General features: G+C 49.8%; 1 protein-coding gene across 2 annotated transcripts in view; it reads right to left on the bottom strand.

Annotated features, from left to right (window-relative positions):
- Positions 1–5,313: 5,313 nt before the first annotated feature.
- The window catches only part of CES1 (carboxylesterase 1), a 36,592-nt gene continuing 25,772 nt past the window's right edge, over positions 5,314–16,133 (bottom strand). The window contains exons 8-14 of one of the 2 annotated variants that reach the window (XM_059999267.1): positions 15,135–15,173; positions 14,669–14,809; positions 12,417–12,497; positions 11,322–11,469; positions 6,976–7,107; positions 5,988–6,060; positions 5,314–5,710 (exon numbers count right to left, since the gene is read on the bottom strand). In XM_059999267.1, coding sequence (XP_059855250.1) covers positions 5,527–5,710; positions 5,988–6,060; positions 6,976–7,107; positions 11,322–11,469; positions 12,417–12,497; positions 14,669–14,809; positions 15,135–15,173 — 798 coding nt within the window. In that variant the 3' untranslated portion in view covers positions 5,314–5,526. The remainder of the gene's footprint in view (positions 5,711–5,987; positions 6,061–6,975; positions 7,108–11,321; positions 11,470–12,416; positions 12,498–14,668; positions 14,810–15,134; positions 15,174–16,133) is intronic. The other variant, XM_059999266.2, reaches the window with a different exon arrangement.

The raw sequence follows: 16,133 nt of genomic DNA, 5'->3' as shown, positions 1-16,133 counted from the left end.
GTCCTTCTTGAGGTCACCCGGCAGGTCAGGGGATTGCTAGACCGGGACCCAGCGTCTGGAGGAGGCCTCGGACCTGCCACGATTTGATGGGAGGAGGGGGCGCTGCCTCTTTGGGGTTCGGGCCATGGGCCCCGGCCCCCGGCCCCAGTCGGCCTGGGCTGCGTCTGGAGCCCGGGACCTTCCCTGTGGAGTCCCATCAGGAGGGGACCTACTCTCCTTGGACCAGAAGAGAGGAGCTGGGGCTTCTCTATCCGCCCGAGTGGACACGAGCTCCCAGGGCTGGGTCCTGACAGAGGAGGAGGGCTCAGGGAGGCACTGCTGACCGTCTGCTGTGGCTCCTGCATCCCCGTCCCTGCTCACCGCTGGCCTCCTTTCCCTTCCCGGCAGGCGGCTCCTGCGGCTGCGCTGGCTCCTGCACCTGCAAAGCCTGCAGATGCACCTCCTGCAAGAAGAGTGAGTGTGCGGGGCCTTCTCTGGGAATGCGGGGTCTGGGCTGAGTGCGAGGAGGGGGCCCAGAGCTCAGCAGGCAGGCAGGAGCAGGACAGTGACCAGACTTCCCGGCACCCCCCTCACCAGGAAGGGATTCACAGTCAGAGCTGGAATCACCTTCGGCATGAGCGAGACCCAGGCGCGCACTAGAGAACAGGGAGACTGAGGCCCAGACGGGCCACCGACAAACAACCTCAGACCTGTCACTAGAACTAGTCCTCCTGCCTCCTGAGTCCCGCTTCCGAGTCCTCTCAGGGACTGAAGCACTTTAGGGACAGGAACCAGTGGCCGTGCGTGGCTTCTCGGACCTGGTGCAGCCCCTTCCTGTCGAAGCAGCCCAGAGCTTCCCTATCCCGAGCGGGAGCTGCTCTGTGCGGGCTTTGCCTCCACTTTGATCCTGAGGACTTGGCTCACATCACTGGTGGTGCTGGGGGCTGGCTTTCTCCTGTCCCCAGAGGCCCTGCTCACTGTCTCTCCAAGGCGCTGTGCCCTGTCCTGGGCACAGATGGGCCGGGCAACCTGAACCTAGTGTCTGAGAGCAATTACCTCAGGACAGGGGACACCGTCGTAAACTCAGGGTCTGGGCCCGAGGGCGGCTGGGGCCAGGCCTGCTGCTGGGAAGGGTGGTTCCGGACAACGCGTGGTCCGACCGCACGCTGCCCTTGCCTCCCCAGGCTGCTGCTCCTGCTGCCCCGTGGGCTGCGCCAAGTGTGCCCAGGGCTGCGTCTGCAAAGGGGCCTCGGACAAGTGCAGCTGCTGTGCCTGATGTCGCGGAGAGCCTGCCCCGGGTGTCCACAGAGCAACCAGGACAAACCTGCATTTTACCGTTTTTCATACAACCGGACCTGACGCTACATTCCTTTTTCTATGAAATCTGTGACTTGTAATAAAAGCTGTTGACTTTATTCTGGCTCTGTCTTCCTTGGTCTGTCTTGGACAAAGAGACTCCGTGCCCATCAGGGCTGGCGTGGGGAACTGGACTGGACGTGCAGAGACCTCGGCTCTGGACCAAAGAGTACCTCCCCCACACCCCACACCCCCAAAACACACACACTGAGCGTCTTAGCCGCTTAGGTTGATTTGAGCTTCCGTTTCTCAGCTCCAAAGGATACCCTCGCCAGATGACATAGGGCATTGGACACACAGAGGACACACTCCCTCTATTCCCCTTAGGAGTATGGATTGCAGAGAAAGTTGCCCATTTCTCATTTTCCCTCTCTGGGGGCCCCTGCCAAACTCAGCGCTCGGTGATGAGAGCCTAGAAAAGCACCCAGAGGGGATGGAATCCCACACCCCTCTCGTGTGACTTCTGCACGGGGCTTGCGTCTAAAACACCCTGGAAAGACCTCTTTGTATTTTCTGCCACAGTTTTCACCCTGGTCAGTAAAACGGATCGCGAAGAAAACACGTCAAAGGACACGGTATGTGACACCCAGTTTTCCCTTCAACACGTAAAACCACCTTCACACGTGGAGGAGCAATTCTGGAAACTGGACGCTCTCATATGCTGCACGTACGTTGAAAGTGTGCCCGAGTCCTGGGAACACTTCACAGATGCCCCACTGTGTGGACCACACACGCCTGGAGCAGCTCTGCCCCCTGCCTCCCCACAGGGAACATCAGTCTTGGCTTGCCCAGGGCTACGGACAGGACACCCGCCACCCGTGACAGCTCCCTGCAGGGGCTTGGCTCTGAATCTTCGCAAGTACCTCCCTAGGTCAGGCTGACATCTTCCCTTCCCTCAAAAACCAGCCCGTGGCTCCCTGACACCCCGAAAGAAAGTGATTTGGATTTGGTGGGAATTTCCCGGCTGTTTCCCTGAGACCTGGTTTCAGAAGAAGGACTTCACGTGTTCCTCTGCAGAGTGATGGTGGTGCTGCAGTGCGTGGGGGGTGGGGGGGCGGCTGGTGGGGTTTATTAGCAACAAGTGTGTGCTGAGGGAACAGGCAGTATATTTCAGGTGTTGGGCCCCCTGGCGGTCTGGGGAGGGAACTCCTATTTGATGGGCACTCCGAGAGAAAGAGGAGACACGTGGCTCAGAAGTCAGGACCAAGATGGGCCACAGGTGCCCCGAGTGCACAGGGCATTTCGGGAGCCGGCCCGTGCTGCGTGCGTGGGCGTCGGCGTCAGGCACTCAGGTTCACAGCCACCGTGCCACTTCCTGACCTGGCAAGTCACTGATACTCTCTGAGATTTCATTTCCTCCTTTCGATACAAAAGATTAATTTCAATGAGGGGGAATAAGCGAGATAGTGGCCTGGCTCCCAGCTCGGGCTTCCCGCACGGTGTCCCGTACGATCGCTCTCTCCACACTGACATCTGTGCACAGAGAATCCTTGAGCTCCCGACAAGCTCCTGGAGAAAGGCTCCCTGGTTTGCAAGCAAGCTCATGGTGAGGGCAGGGATGGATAGGAACCTTGCTTATCCAGTGCCAGAGGGCGTGGGGATGTCCTCCAACAAGCCCCGTGGAAGGAGTCACCGCCACAGCGTTTGGACAGACTCGGTGAACCTGCATGGTCTGGAGTGATGGTGCCAATTCCAGAGAGGTTAAGCAACTCACCCAAGGGCACACAGCCTATACTCAGAGGAGTAAACCTACCCTACAGCTGTCTCACCTCCCGCCCACATGGTGCCGGTTATGACATCACTGGAGGCTGAATCCAACGGCTCCTTTTTCAAGGCTGCAAATGTCTTCGGAGACAGTCCAGCTGTGCTCCTGGCTGCAGAGATGGGAGGCTGAAGCCCAGAGACGTCACAGAGCTGTGCAGAGGGTTGTGACTGCCAGCTCAGGGCTTTCCCACTGCTGCCTCTTACCAGGTGTTCAGGTTTCTCACCTTTCACGGGATGACATGGTGTCCGTTTGGGTTGGCGGCTGCAGTCAGCCTGCAGGAGGGCCAGTCCCACATGTGTTCATTACTGCCAGCTGATATAACCTCTCTGGTCATTCTCCTCTGCTGCAAAAGTGTAAAATAGTAGTGCCTGATTATTTAAAAATTTATCTATGCAACAAATTAGGATGTCAGAATTTAATAGGATTTAAGAATGTAATATATACAACAATATTAGGTTTAAGCCTGGCACACAGTAAGTAACCAAAGTATTAGCTGTTACTTTATTATTATTAGTCATATTTTAGGCGATATTTTCCTACTTACAAACCAATAAGACAGGACTGCTGTGCACAGCTGTGTGTCCTGTGTCGTCCTCATCAGTCGTGTGAGTATGTGCCAGTTCGCAGAAAGGGTTATCATCTTTCCCAGAAAAGAGGAGTTGGCACTTGAGATATAAAGCCAGGAGCAAGCCTGTCCCTGTCCTTCAAAAAGTTGAAGGAGGATGCCTACCATCTGCTGTCACCTGCACTAGGATTTTACTTAAAATTTTTTCTTTTTAAAATAAATTTATTTATTTTTATTTATTTTGGACTGCAGTGGGTCTTCCTTGCTGCACGCGGGCTTTCTTTAGTTGCGGCGAGCGGGGGCTACTCTTCATTGTGGTGCACAGGCTTCTCACTGTGGTGGCTTCCCTAGTTGCGGAGCGTGGCCTCTAGGCACTTGGCCTTCCGTACTTGCGGTGTGTGGGCTCAGTTGTGGTGCACGGGCTTAGTTGCTCCACAGCATGTGGGATCTTCCTGGACCAGGGCTCGAACCCATTTCGCCTGCATTGGCAGGCGAATTCTTAACCACTGCGCCACCAGAGAAGCCCAGGATTTCCTATATGTATATAAAGTTCTAAAATTTTCCTTTTCCTCAGCCACAATAGGTCTTTCCCAGGGCCCCAAGGGAAGTGGGTTTGCTGACCTTTCTTCAGTGGTTTGGGGATTTTATTTTTTCATGGAGAAGTGTCTGAGCAGAGCTTGAAGCCTGCACCCTTGAGGCAGGTTTTCTCTCGTCTTACTACCTGTTCCCAGTATTTCTCACAGGTCCCTGATAGAGGTCCATGGAGAAGGGCCTGTAACAAGTGTAAATTCCCTGTGGGTGTGTGGTTTTTAGGATTTCATACTCTCATACTTGCCCACATTTGGCCTTTAGCCCTCGATTCGAATTTTTAGAGTAATTGTACTCACACATATGGTGACTCCATCTTCCACCTGTCTGCAGACGGTAAGCCAGTGTTCACTTCCCATCTCTCCTTCAAAATGCCTGTCTTCCCCGAGATTTCAGGGTAATTGTTTGCCTTGCAACCTCTTTGAATGAGTCAGAGAAAGTCATGATTTTGAGGATAATCCACTTTTTTCTTTCTGTTAAGGTGGGAGTGGCATTCCTTAGAGCTTTCTATATCCCGGGAGCCAGAAGTCACCCCAGGGATTCTGAAAGAGTCAGTTTTCACGTGACACGTCAGGGACTCACTTCAAGGTGGTCACTGCTTGGACCTGATGTGGTCCAGGCTGCAGAAAGGGTTCAGAGGAATTGCTGGAAGAGACGGCCTCAGGGAGGGGCCTGGGAGGATACTGTGTAAGTTGAAGAAAGAATTGTAGACCTGTGGGAGGGTCAGTAAGGGCCATACAACAGTGCCACAGTGTCACCATGGCAAGTCCCCCTCCTTCCCACTCCAGGTACATCCTCGGTCTGTGCCCCCTCCATGTCTACAGGCGGCTCCACATGGAGGAGAGGGACACTGCCCTCTGGTTCCCTCACATCCACTTACTGGAGTTGTTGACGGCCCAGAGACATGGAGCAGATGCAGTGTCCCCCTCAGCCCCTCCCAGGGCCCAGCCTACTGGACTCTTCGTGTCCAGAGGCCAAGCCAGAGCTGCCCAAGTCACCCTCCTGCCAGTGGTGCCCTCTCTCATCCTTCTCTCGCTAATGAGGATGACTTAATTCCAGCCCACGACAAAGACACTGACTTGGTCTCCAAAAGAACATTTATTTCCAAAATTGAGGCCACAGAAACAGAAATTCCCCCTCCCTGACCTCTGCTACTCCCATCAGATAATTCCCCAGCCTCCACAATAAGATGCCTCTTAGGCCCACAAACACCTTCTATAGAATACCCCTGTCTGGGGTCCCACAAGCCCCCAAGGCCAGCTGAGCCTCCCGTTCACAGCTCAGCATGTTTTAACTGGGGTGGCTTCTTTGCCGCCTCCTTGGACAGGAGCTCGTTCCAGAAAGCCACTTCCTTGTCTTTCAGCTTCTCGGCTGCCTGGGTGGTGACGCCAATCTGAAGGTACCCTTCTTTCTGGTCATATATTGGCCAAGGGGGAAGCCCCTCCCCATTGGGATTCCTGGGAACAGAATCACATAGAAATTCCCCAAAGCTACTGTGTGGCCCCAACAACCCTCAGAGATTGTCAGGGACCCCCTGGCTTCATCTCTGCCAAAGGCTCATACGCCTCCAGAGACAGGAGGCTGACCATCTCCTGGGCAGCCTGTCCACTGATGGAGCTCTCACGTCAGGGGCCACAGGGCAGGGAGTTTGCCCAGCACACGTTGGAGCTCCTCCCCCCCAGCAGACACGCCCTGCCCCTTCCCAACCCTGCCCCATCTGTGCCAGCAGCTCACCCGTTCCGAGCAAAGTTGGCCCAAAATTTCATCACCATCTTGCTGAGATTGGTCTCCTCTTCTGAGGCACCATCTGTGGGGAGGAGACAAAGCCATTGCTACTCAAAGTGTGGTTCAGGGGCAGCAGCAGCCCTTGAGAACTTGTTAGAAATTCAGAAACGGAGCCCTTATTCCAGACCTACTGAGTAAAACCACATTTTAAGAAGATCTTGGGTAATTCAAGTGCACTTTAAGCTTGACAGTTACTGACCTAGGTCGGGCTCAGTGAAGGGCTGGGTCACAGGGCCACACCCCAGGGTTTCTGCTACAGTAACCCCACCTCCCAGGATACTCTCCTCTGGGTCTTTTTTCAATCTCCTACACCCACACACATTTTCATAGAATCTGAAAAATAACCAAGCTGCAAGGCCCCCAAAGAGTCACCCAACCAGAAAGTGCCCAGAGGCACTGCCATGTACAGCCCTGGGTTGTGTCACACATAAGTTGTCGGTAACTGCAGAGGGTTAAGACATTAAAGACATCTGTGAGAGGTATTCTTTAAAATATAATCCTAAACATATTTAATTTTTAAAGATATGAGTTTTAGATAGATAGATGATTGGATAGACAGACACATATTAGTCCTGATTCAAGGTTAAGAGCAATTCTAACCTTACTCTCACGTACCTTCTGATATGCTCTTGTGAGTGCGAAGTGAGTGGTGGCATTCTAGCCCTGAGCAGGGCCCTGCAGGTGACCCACCTCCTGCCTTACTGATGCCCAGGTCTGGATTCTTAGAGTGACCATGGAGGAGGGCGCAAGGATACACATTCTCCACCATGCACATTAGAGCAAGAGAAAGGTTAGGACCCTTTGTCCTTCAACCCTGTTATGGTGAATTCAGGAAACTAAGACCTGGAGAGAAGGAGGAACTTGCCCAAGGCCACCAAACCAAGACTTGAACCCACATCCCCTAACTCCAAGTCTGTAGTCACCAAAGGGCCATCACCTTTCAAAAATGGAGCCCCGAAGACTGAGAAGAGCTCATCCCCATGGTCCCCCATCACCGTCTTGGGTTTCATGGCTGATGAGAAGCTTGGGCGATACTGGAACTCATACATGTAAGTGGGGGCTCCGGCATCTGGAAGACATGGATTCATGCACAGTTCACTTCAGCAGACGCACACCTGGATGGTATCAAGGGCTCCAGAGGTGGGTGGGGGGGGCGCTGTGAGCAATCAGGAAATTGGGGGCATGCCTGGTCCTGAGTGAACAACAATATTAACAGCAGCTGCCCGTTGTGAGAACCAACTGTGTGCCAGACCCTGTGTGTCCCTGCAGGAAGCCCCTGGTTATCAGCATAACAGAGAAAAACAGTTTGGGAAAAGTTCTATGACTTGCTTAAGGGTGTACTGGTGGTGGAGGTGGAACTGGATTTGAGCCAGCTATTGAATGAATGAATGTTGAAACTTTGGGGAAATCGATTCAAAATAACTATCATTATAGAGGCATTGGGTCAATACATATAAACCTCTTTGCCTATTGATGCATTCACAGAGCAGAACATCTAGATACATAGTCTATGTACACAGAAATACCACGACATTTCATTGCTAACAGGTTAGTCTTCATTCCCTTGGAGAATACCTGCAGCCTGACAGGTGCCTTCTATTATGCCCATTTTGAGCGTTTCTGGTATTTTTCACACGTATTCCAAGAAGAGTGAAGTAAATCCAAGTTGCTGGCCTGAAAGTGCAGATATTTAAATACAAGCCTATGCAGAAAGGGGACAGTCTATTCCTTGTGTCTCAGGAAACCACAATTCAGCATTTCCTTTTTCTCTGTCATCTCACAGGTCTTGCTTCCTGCTTGGCCCGGGGAGTGTTAAGGTGGTGGCAGAAGGAAGAAGGGGCCGAGGAAGGGTACAGTTCCTCCCTCCTCCTCTCCCCTGCCCTTACGCTCACCACCCCCCCTCTAAGCCCCAGGAAGATGTCAGTTTTCCTGCTGACGCTTCAGCAGCGTTGCCCATTTTGCTCCTTCAGGGCTAACTCACAGGCCACCCGCCCGGGGAGCTCTGTGCTCTGCCTTGATCATTATGCCCAGAGCGAGTGACTCTACCCGGGAAGGGTCAGGTCCCAAGTCAGGCTGGCGGGGAAATATCACACGTTTTCCCTTCCTGGGGACAGAATCACATTTGGAAAATGCAGAAAAAAGGAATAAGAACAAAATGATCACATATAATCCCACTGCTCAGAGAAACCTCTGTTAATATTTTAGCACTTATCTCACTTATGTATATAAAATAAGGATACTATTGGATGTGTAGTTTTGTAATGACTATAATAATTTCTTCATATCATTAAATGTTTGTCAACTACATAGTGTAACAATATATGCCATCCTGACAGGAGGATGTACAATAATTTATTTAATTGCCTCCCTTCCCCCCTCTCACTGCACTCTTGGTTTAGCAAGAGGCATTGTTTGGAAGAAGCAATCCGTCTGTGGTTTCATAATCCAATTGCTAAACAGCTGCTTCAGGGTCAAGCAGAACTCACTGAAAGGAGGGTGTTTACCCTTGCCTCTGCTACTCAGAAGTGTTAGAACGGAACTGAGAACCCAACCATACAAAGAAAGACCTAGTGTGAATGAGAGAACTTAATTATGGCATGCCCCAAAGATATTCTTTTCATTCCTCTCTTCTTCTTTTTTTTTTTTCAGTGTTTTGCCTTAAACCACTGAGATTTATAAAAAAAATTCCTACGGGGGTACTTTTCTGGTGGTCCGGTGGTTAAGACTCCATGCTCCCAGTGCAGGCAGCCCGGGTTCAATCCCTGATCGGGGAACTAGATCCCGCATGCCGCAACTAAAGATCCCGCATGCCATAACTAAAGATCCCGCATGCCATAACTGAAGATCCTGTGCGCCACAACTAATACCCGGCTTAGCCAAATAAATAAATATTTTTAAAAAATTCCTGCAATCACAACACACGTCTTCAAAGGAAAGTAGGGCAGAGATTTCAATAATAACAATTAGGAGCAGCAACAAAAGCAGGGGGAAGGAGAGAGCTAGTAACAAAAATATGCAAATTAAAACAGTGTGATGTTCTTTTTTTGTGAGGTAAGACTTATATAAAATTGGCAGCATTATTTTTATTCTTTTAATCTGACTATCCCAAGTGAGAGAGCTAAGAAATCCACACTCTCATACACTAGAAAGCAATTTCACAAAATGTATCAAGAACTTTAAAATTCTACTACAGCCCAGCTTAATAATTTCACTTCTAGAAACCAACTCTAAGAAAATTATTTGAGACTTGGTTAAAGATTTATGCACATAAGGCTGAGTATGATGTTTTCTGTAGCATCAAAATGAGCAGCCAGGCTAAATACCCAATAGGACAGGAATACTAAAGTAAATTTTAATCCATCATACCATGAAATAATTGCTATTTTCCATGAATTTATATTGACATTGAGGAAATGCCTACAATATAGTTGTCTATGAACATAAAATTAATTTTAAAATTATGTGTAAGACATGGAAAGGCTAATAGAAAAAAAAATGTCAAAACTTTATAGATGGGGCTTCCCTGGTGGCGCAGTGGTTGAGAGTCCGCCTGCCGATGCAGGGGACACAGGTTTGTGCCCCGGTCCAGGAAGATCCCACATGCCAAGGAGCGGCTGGGCCCATGGCTGCTAAGCCTGCGCGTCCGGAGCCTGTGCTCCATAAGGGGAGAGGTCACAAGAGTGAGAGGCCTGCGTACCGCAAAAAAAACAAAAAACCAAAACTTTATAGCTGATACTTCTAGGTGAAGGAATTATGAGTAATATATAGTTGCTTCTTTAATATGTTCCCATATTTTCAAAACTTTCTACAATGGTAAGATTAATTTTATACTCAGAAAACTACTTTATCAAAAAGAGATTGAGAGAAATACGACAATGAAAAAATAACATTGATAAACTCTGGGAAGTGCTGGCAATAAGACCCTGAATTCAAAGTCACGGGATGTCAGATAAAAAACTCAAGTCCAGTATGGCTGGGAGCAGCTGAAGGGGATACTACAAATCAAGACATGTAGCAAGAGGCAAGACCAAATTTATGAAAGAACAGATTTGACCCCAGGCAGTCCCTGGCTGGTCATCAGGACCCTAGGGAGGAAGAAATGGTAACTAGAACCTCCAAAGTACTGTACTGAGTGCTCGGGGATAGAGTAAGTCAGCCACAGCTATGTTTTATCATGCTTATAAAGTCTCAAAGTTTAAAACCCTTCTAGCACCGTTAGGCAGGGAGGTCTGGACCCCAGAACCATCTCCTGGCTTGCAGACTAGGTGAATGTGGTCTCCAAGAAATGAAGGGTCCTGTGAGTAACTCAAAAGGTACCCAAAAGGGACACCTCCTCTCCAGGTGAGCTCATGCATCCCTGACCTCACACCCTACACACAGTCTTGGGTCAATGTTGGAAGGTCCTGTGGTGGACACAGCACACACTGGGAGAAACAACAGCCAGCCACAGACATTGACATTCTCTAGACTGCGTGGCCCCACTCTTCCAATAATCACTCCTTTCAGCTTTCTTGGTCCCAGACAACATTCCTGATCCTATGCTTGGCCTCCCTCTACCCCCAGCTCCACTGGTTAACAAACTAGTTTGCAGATAGCTCTGACCTTGGAAACCTTCCAAGACCTATCTTCCAAGATTTCCCCTCTAGCCCCACAGACCACCGCAATTCAGGTGAGGAGCCCTGTGGCAGAGGCTGTCGGTGCCTCCCCATATCCCCTGCTTCCGGGCACGCCAGCCTGAGTTCCACCTCCTGCATCCGTAGCTCTTTGCCTGGGTCTTTGGCAGCCAGAGACCACTCTGCCCACATGTGCAACAGGTCAAAGCACCAGGGAATTAACTGCCCTTGGGAACAGCCTTCAACCAATGACTCGTCAAAGTTGGAGGATAAATACCCCAGCTCTCTTGCCACTCACTAGGGATAACCCTGAGACATGTGTTCTGCTGGTTTCCCAGAGTTCCCCAGGTCCGGGTGTCCACAGTGGATGCTTTCTTGACAGTGCAGTGTGGACTGGCTTCCTCTCCATTCATGTCACTTCTCCACTCCTCTACTGGTGTTTCCTGGGATCACCCCCCCAAATAAACTCTTTGCATTTGGATCCTTTTCTCGGAGTCTGCTTCTGGTGGAAACCAAAACAGGACAGTGCCCCACCCCAGGCCAAACGCAATCAGTCTTGGATGTACGACCCTCAGCAATGTCCACATGTGTTTGTGCTGAGGGCTGGGCAGGACAGTCAGTGAAGCTGGAGAGGTCAGTGTCCCTCTCCCATCCAGTGTCTGGGACTCACCTCTGTGGCGACGGGCCACATTCACAGATGGGACACCGAACATCCCATCTGCAAGCAGGTCCAGGAACAGGTCTTTCCTTCTGGCAGGGTCGTCCGTCCCTCCTAAATACTTGTCAGCCGCCACCACGGCCAGTTCCTCAGGGATGCTCTGAAATAGATCCAGTGAAAGTGACCACTGTTAAAGTTAAATGTAAAATGGAGACCAGACTTACGCATTATCTGTGCAGACAAAACTATTTAAGCCATGTAAGCAAAACTAACTCTAGCGTATTTCATGCACATAAGCAAAACCTAACTTAGGTTATTTTTTGTAAATCCCTCTGACAATCAAAAAATAAACTAAGTCATCTCCCTAAAATAGTATGAGATAATCACTTTTAACCAATCCCTTGCCACCTGAAAACCTCTATTGTAATAAGCAATCACTGAAAATGTTAACAACTTCCTCATTTTCACTTTATAAGCCATCCTGTAACTTCACCCCCCACCCCACCCCCGCCCCCCCGCCGAGCTTCCTACCAGCCTTTGAAGTTGGAAGCCCCCAGGGCGTGAACTATATTTTATGTACCATAAACTCTTACTAAATACTCTTCATTCATTTGGTGGTTTAAATTTTGCTATTTCTGGATTTTTTTTTTTTTTTTTTTTTCGGTATGTGGGCCTCTCACTGTTGTGGCCTCTCCCGCTGCGGAGCACAGGCTCCAGACACACAGGCTCAGCTGCCATGGCTCACGGGCCCAGCCGCTCCTTGGCATGTGGGATCTTCCCAGACCGGGGCAGGAACCCGTGTCCCCTGCATCGGCAGGTGGACTCTCAACCACTGCGCCACCAGGGAAGCCCCTATTTCTGGATTTTTGACTTCACCACCCCTGGTGAGTGACACAGTTTCTCTTCTTGTGTTAATGGTGAACTTTTTGAGCTCAGTGCAAACTTTCCCCCTCCCCCAATCCTGGGTAGTGATAAGAAAAGCAGAAAAAGTGGGGCAGAACCCTCCCAGCCCCAGTCTTCATTCTGCCATTAGTTGCTTTGCAATTGGGAACAAGCCTCTTCCCCTCTTTAGGGCTCAGCCAGTTCCTGTGATTCCTAGACTCTTACAAGGATGGGGTAGGACTTCCACACGAGTGACGTGGCCGTCTTCTGGTCCAGCTTGCCTTCAGAGAATGAGTAGCCCATGAACTGTTAAAACAAAGGTTAAGCAATTGTGAATCATCAGGTAATGACAGGAAAAACCAAAGTTACCAACAAACCAAACCAATGCAGGCTGAAGGTCACTGTCATATCTTGATGGGCATGGGTCCATTTTTTTTTTCTTTTTGAGTCTTTTATTGTTTATTTATTTAACATCTTTATTGGAGTATAATTGCTTTACAATGGTGTGTTAGTTTCTGCTTTATAACAAAGTAAATCAGTTATACATATACGTATGTTCCCATATCTCTTCCCTCTTGCGTCTCCCTCCCTCCCACCCTCCCTATCCCACCCCTCTAGGTGGTCACAAAGCACCGAGCTGATCTCCCTGTGCTATGCAGCTGCTTCCTACTAGCTATCTATTTTACGTTTGGTAGTGTATATATGTCCATGCCACTCTCTCACTTTGTCACAGCTTACCCTTCCCCCTCCCCATATCCTCAAGTCCATTCTCTACGTCTGCGTCTTTATTCCCATCTTGCGCCTAGGTTCTTCATGACCATTTTTCTGTTTGTTTTTTAGATTCCATATATATGCGTTAGCATACGGTATTTGTTATTCTCTTTCTGACTTACTTTACTCTGTAGGGCATGGGTCTTTGAAGAGTTGGGCAAAATCAATGAATCAAAAGGAATTTTATATCTAGAAATCAAGGAATGCAAAGAAGATAAAGTAATTGTTAAGGGAAGCTGTCCCAGTCTTTGTGTGTGTGTGTGTGTATATATGTGTGTGTGTGTGTATATATATATATATGTGTGTCTGTGTGTGTATATGCGTGCATATATATGTGTGCATATATATATATATATATTTAGGCTAGAGTCTCCACGGTGGTCATCAAGACAGAGAGGGAAGGTTTCAGCCAGCCAAGTGTTGAAGTAGAGGGCTCTGGGGCAGATGACACAGACCTCACAAATACCCCGCCTGTGTTAGATAGCAGAGAAAGCCCCAAATTCTGCCATTATGGTTTTGGTCCTTTGGTATAACCTCTGAAATCATTCTGAAGACCTGCAGAACTCTGCACATAACAACTGCATCAAAACTCTGCACTAAGTGACTTCACCAAACTCTAGCACGGCCACAAGCAGCTTAAGGCCATGTCCCCAGGATGACCCCAGGCCCCCTTAAAAAGCTCTGTGCTGCCAGGAAAATTTACCGTCTGCTCTAGCCAAAACCTGGTGATAGGCAGGTAGGTCCCTGGACCCTTTCTTAGTGCAGTTACTTTAGAAACCTTGTAATTATAAATCCTTTTTCTGCCCTTTGGGATGTAAAACCACTGCTTCAACCTGTTTTCTCAAGGACCTGAGAGCCAACTTTTATGAAAAGCAAACATTCAGGGGATAATTCTTGCTCTCTCCCCCAGTCCCTGTGGAAAGATAATGCCTAACTTCAGTGGGAGCCTTGCTTCTACTTACACCACGGCCTCCTGTCATAAAGACAGAAGCTTGTTTCTTCTCCAGATAAATGCCAGCTAACAAATCCAGGTGGCCCAGTTTCATGGACAAATCCCCCCTCCCCGCACCCGCAGCCTTAAATAGGCTCCAGCCTTTTGTTTCAGCGATTTAGGTTCAGTTTACAATTGATCTTTTCCCTATAGCAAGAGTGTCCCTGAATCAAACTCATTACCAATTCAACTGGTGTCCGGCTTTGTTTATCTTTGGCAGAAGGGAAAGTACTTCCTAACTTTTAGAAGTCAATTTTAACTCAGGAGGAAGCAGGCTCCTTTGAATGTTTCCAGTTAGATGAATGAGAGTGTGAGGTGTGGGTGGGTGGAATTTATGGGGAAACTATGAAAGCACCAAGCCCAGGGGAGAGGCTGCAGGTCCCAGGCCTCACTCTCCTTAACTCCCAAACCCCTTCCCCTTTCCAGGCCTTGGGTTTCTCATCTGCTCAATGATTATCTCTCCCAGCCCTCCTGGCACTGACATTTCAGGATTCTTGGATGGGAGGACAAGCAGAGAGTGTGTGGGGATGTGGGTCCCCAGGGCCGCACCACCCAGGTGACAGCTGGGCCATCGTGGAGAAGGTTTCCACGGAAACGTCAAGGTGTATGAAGGTCCCAGAGGTGCGTGCGTAGAAGGAGGGATCCTGTGACCAGAGATGGGAGGGGTGATGCGACGGGCAGGGGAGGCGAGTCTAAGAGGCCTGCACTTTCTCACCATCGGCAGAATCCAGCCACACTCCTGCTTGTTGATTCCCACGACGTAGGGAACGGGGTGGAAGTTCTTTTCAGCCAGAATCTCTTCGGGCATCTTTGGCAGCAGCACTCCGTCAAGCACGGTGGGCAGGAAAGGAAAGCTCTGGGGAAGAGGGCAGCGTCACGTCTGTGCTTCCCCTTCGAGGTCACACCCGCGTCCCCCTCTCCACCTGCCTGAGCTCACAGCCGGCATCGCAGACCTGCGTGCCCATGGGCGGTGGCCACACACTCAGGGTCCTAACAAAGGGGGCTAAGTCTGTGGACCCCAGGGGGCAGAACTCTGACCAGGGCCAGCAGTGGTTAGGTGATGCGGGCAGATCTTCACTCAAGTTGGTATAAACTATATAACGTAATGTGTATTTAATTTGAAGGGTGTGTGTATCTATATGCATCTCTCCATCTATAGTCAGTTCTTGTAAGCATCTTACCTCTCTGGGGTCTCCGTGTAAATCAAGAGCGAAAAATTTCTGTGAAGACAAAGGCAGAGGCTGTGGGTGAGAAGGCTTCCTGAGAGCAAAGCTGATCCTGTGAGCTGTGCGTCAAAGGTATCAAGTCCTCCCTCCTGGTGCCACCCTGGCTGGGCTGAAAGGAAGTGGGCAGGGCACCAGCTCCCCTGGGCATGAGCACAGGGTGCAGGTATGGGATGGGGGAGGGGAGCTCTGGAGAGGACTGCTGCTTGTGCCTGCCCTGCCCTGCACCCATTTCCTCTTCTTGTTCCTCCAGGCGAAAACACCCCAATTTTCCTTTGGGGGACTCCCTCTTCCCCAGTCTCACTCCACGATTCCAGGCATCTATATGTGACCTGAGGTGCACCATCTCCCTGAAGACAGGGATTACTTCAGGGATGGACATGTGCCCATGTCAGTTCAATAGAGTTTACCCAAAACTGTTGCTGGAATTATTGGGAAAGAGGGTTTCTAAGCAGATAGGATGTAAGTCTAGAATACTGCTGTTGTCTAACCTCCCCAGGGGATAAATCCGCCTGAGAGTGAAGCCAACACAGAGAGGTAAAAAGCTGAGGGATAGAGACAGAGTCTTGATGATATCATATGTGCATCTGGATCCGGACATGCCTGAAGCCATCAACTCCTGGACTTTTCAGTTAGTTACCTGAAGATTCTGTTACAACATATCCCTTTCTCTTCTCAAGTCACTTCGAGATGAGTTTTCTCCTCCTGCATTAGAAAATCCTGACTCATACAAGCTCACTGAAATTCACCCCACTCCACGCTTCTCTTTGTTGTGAGTTCACCAAGATTGTGCTGATTTTATTGTGACACTGCAGCTAACAGTCCTGACCAGTATGCAGGAAGTCCCAGTAAGGGTCCCTCCGTTATGGGTTGTAGCCCCGCAATCCAGGTGTGTGTGTGTGCACGTGCACACCCACGTGTGTTATTGGGGAGAGAGGATAATCATGGAAACACTTC

Source organism: Delphinus delphis, chromosome 20 (genome assembly GCF_949987515.2).
Source record: "Delphinus delphis chromosome 20, mDelDel1.2, whole genome shotgun sequence".
Classification (NCBI taxonomy): domain Eukaryota; kingdom Metazoa; phylum Chordata; class Mammalia; order Artiodactyla; family Delphinidae; genus Delphinus; species Delphinus delphis.
Note: the sequence above shows the minus strand (reverse complement) of the source record. Positions and strands in the feature narration are given on the sequence as shown.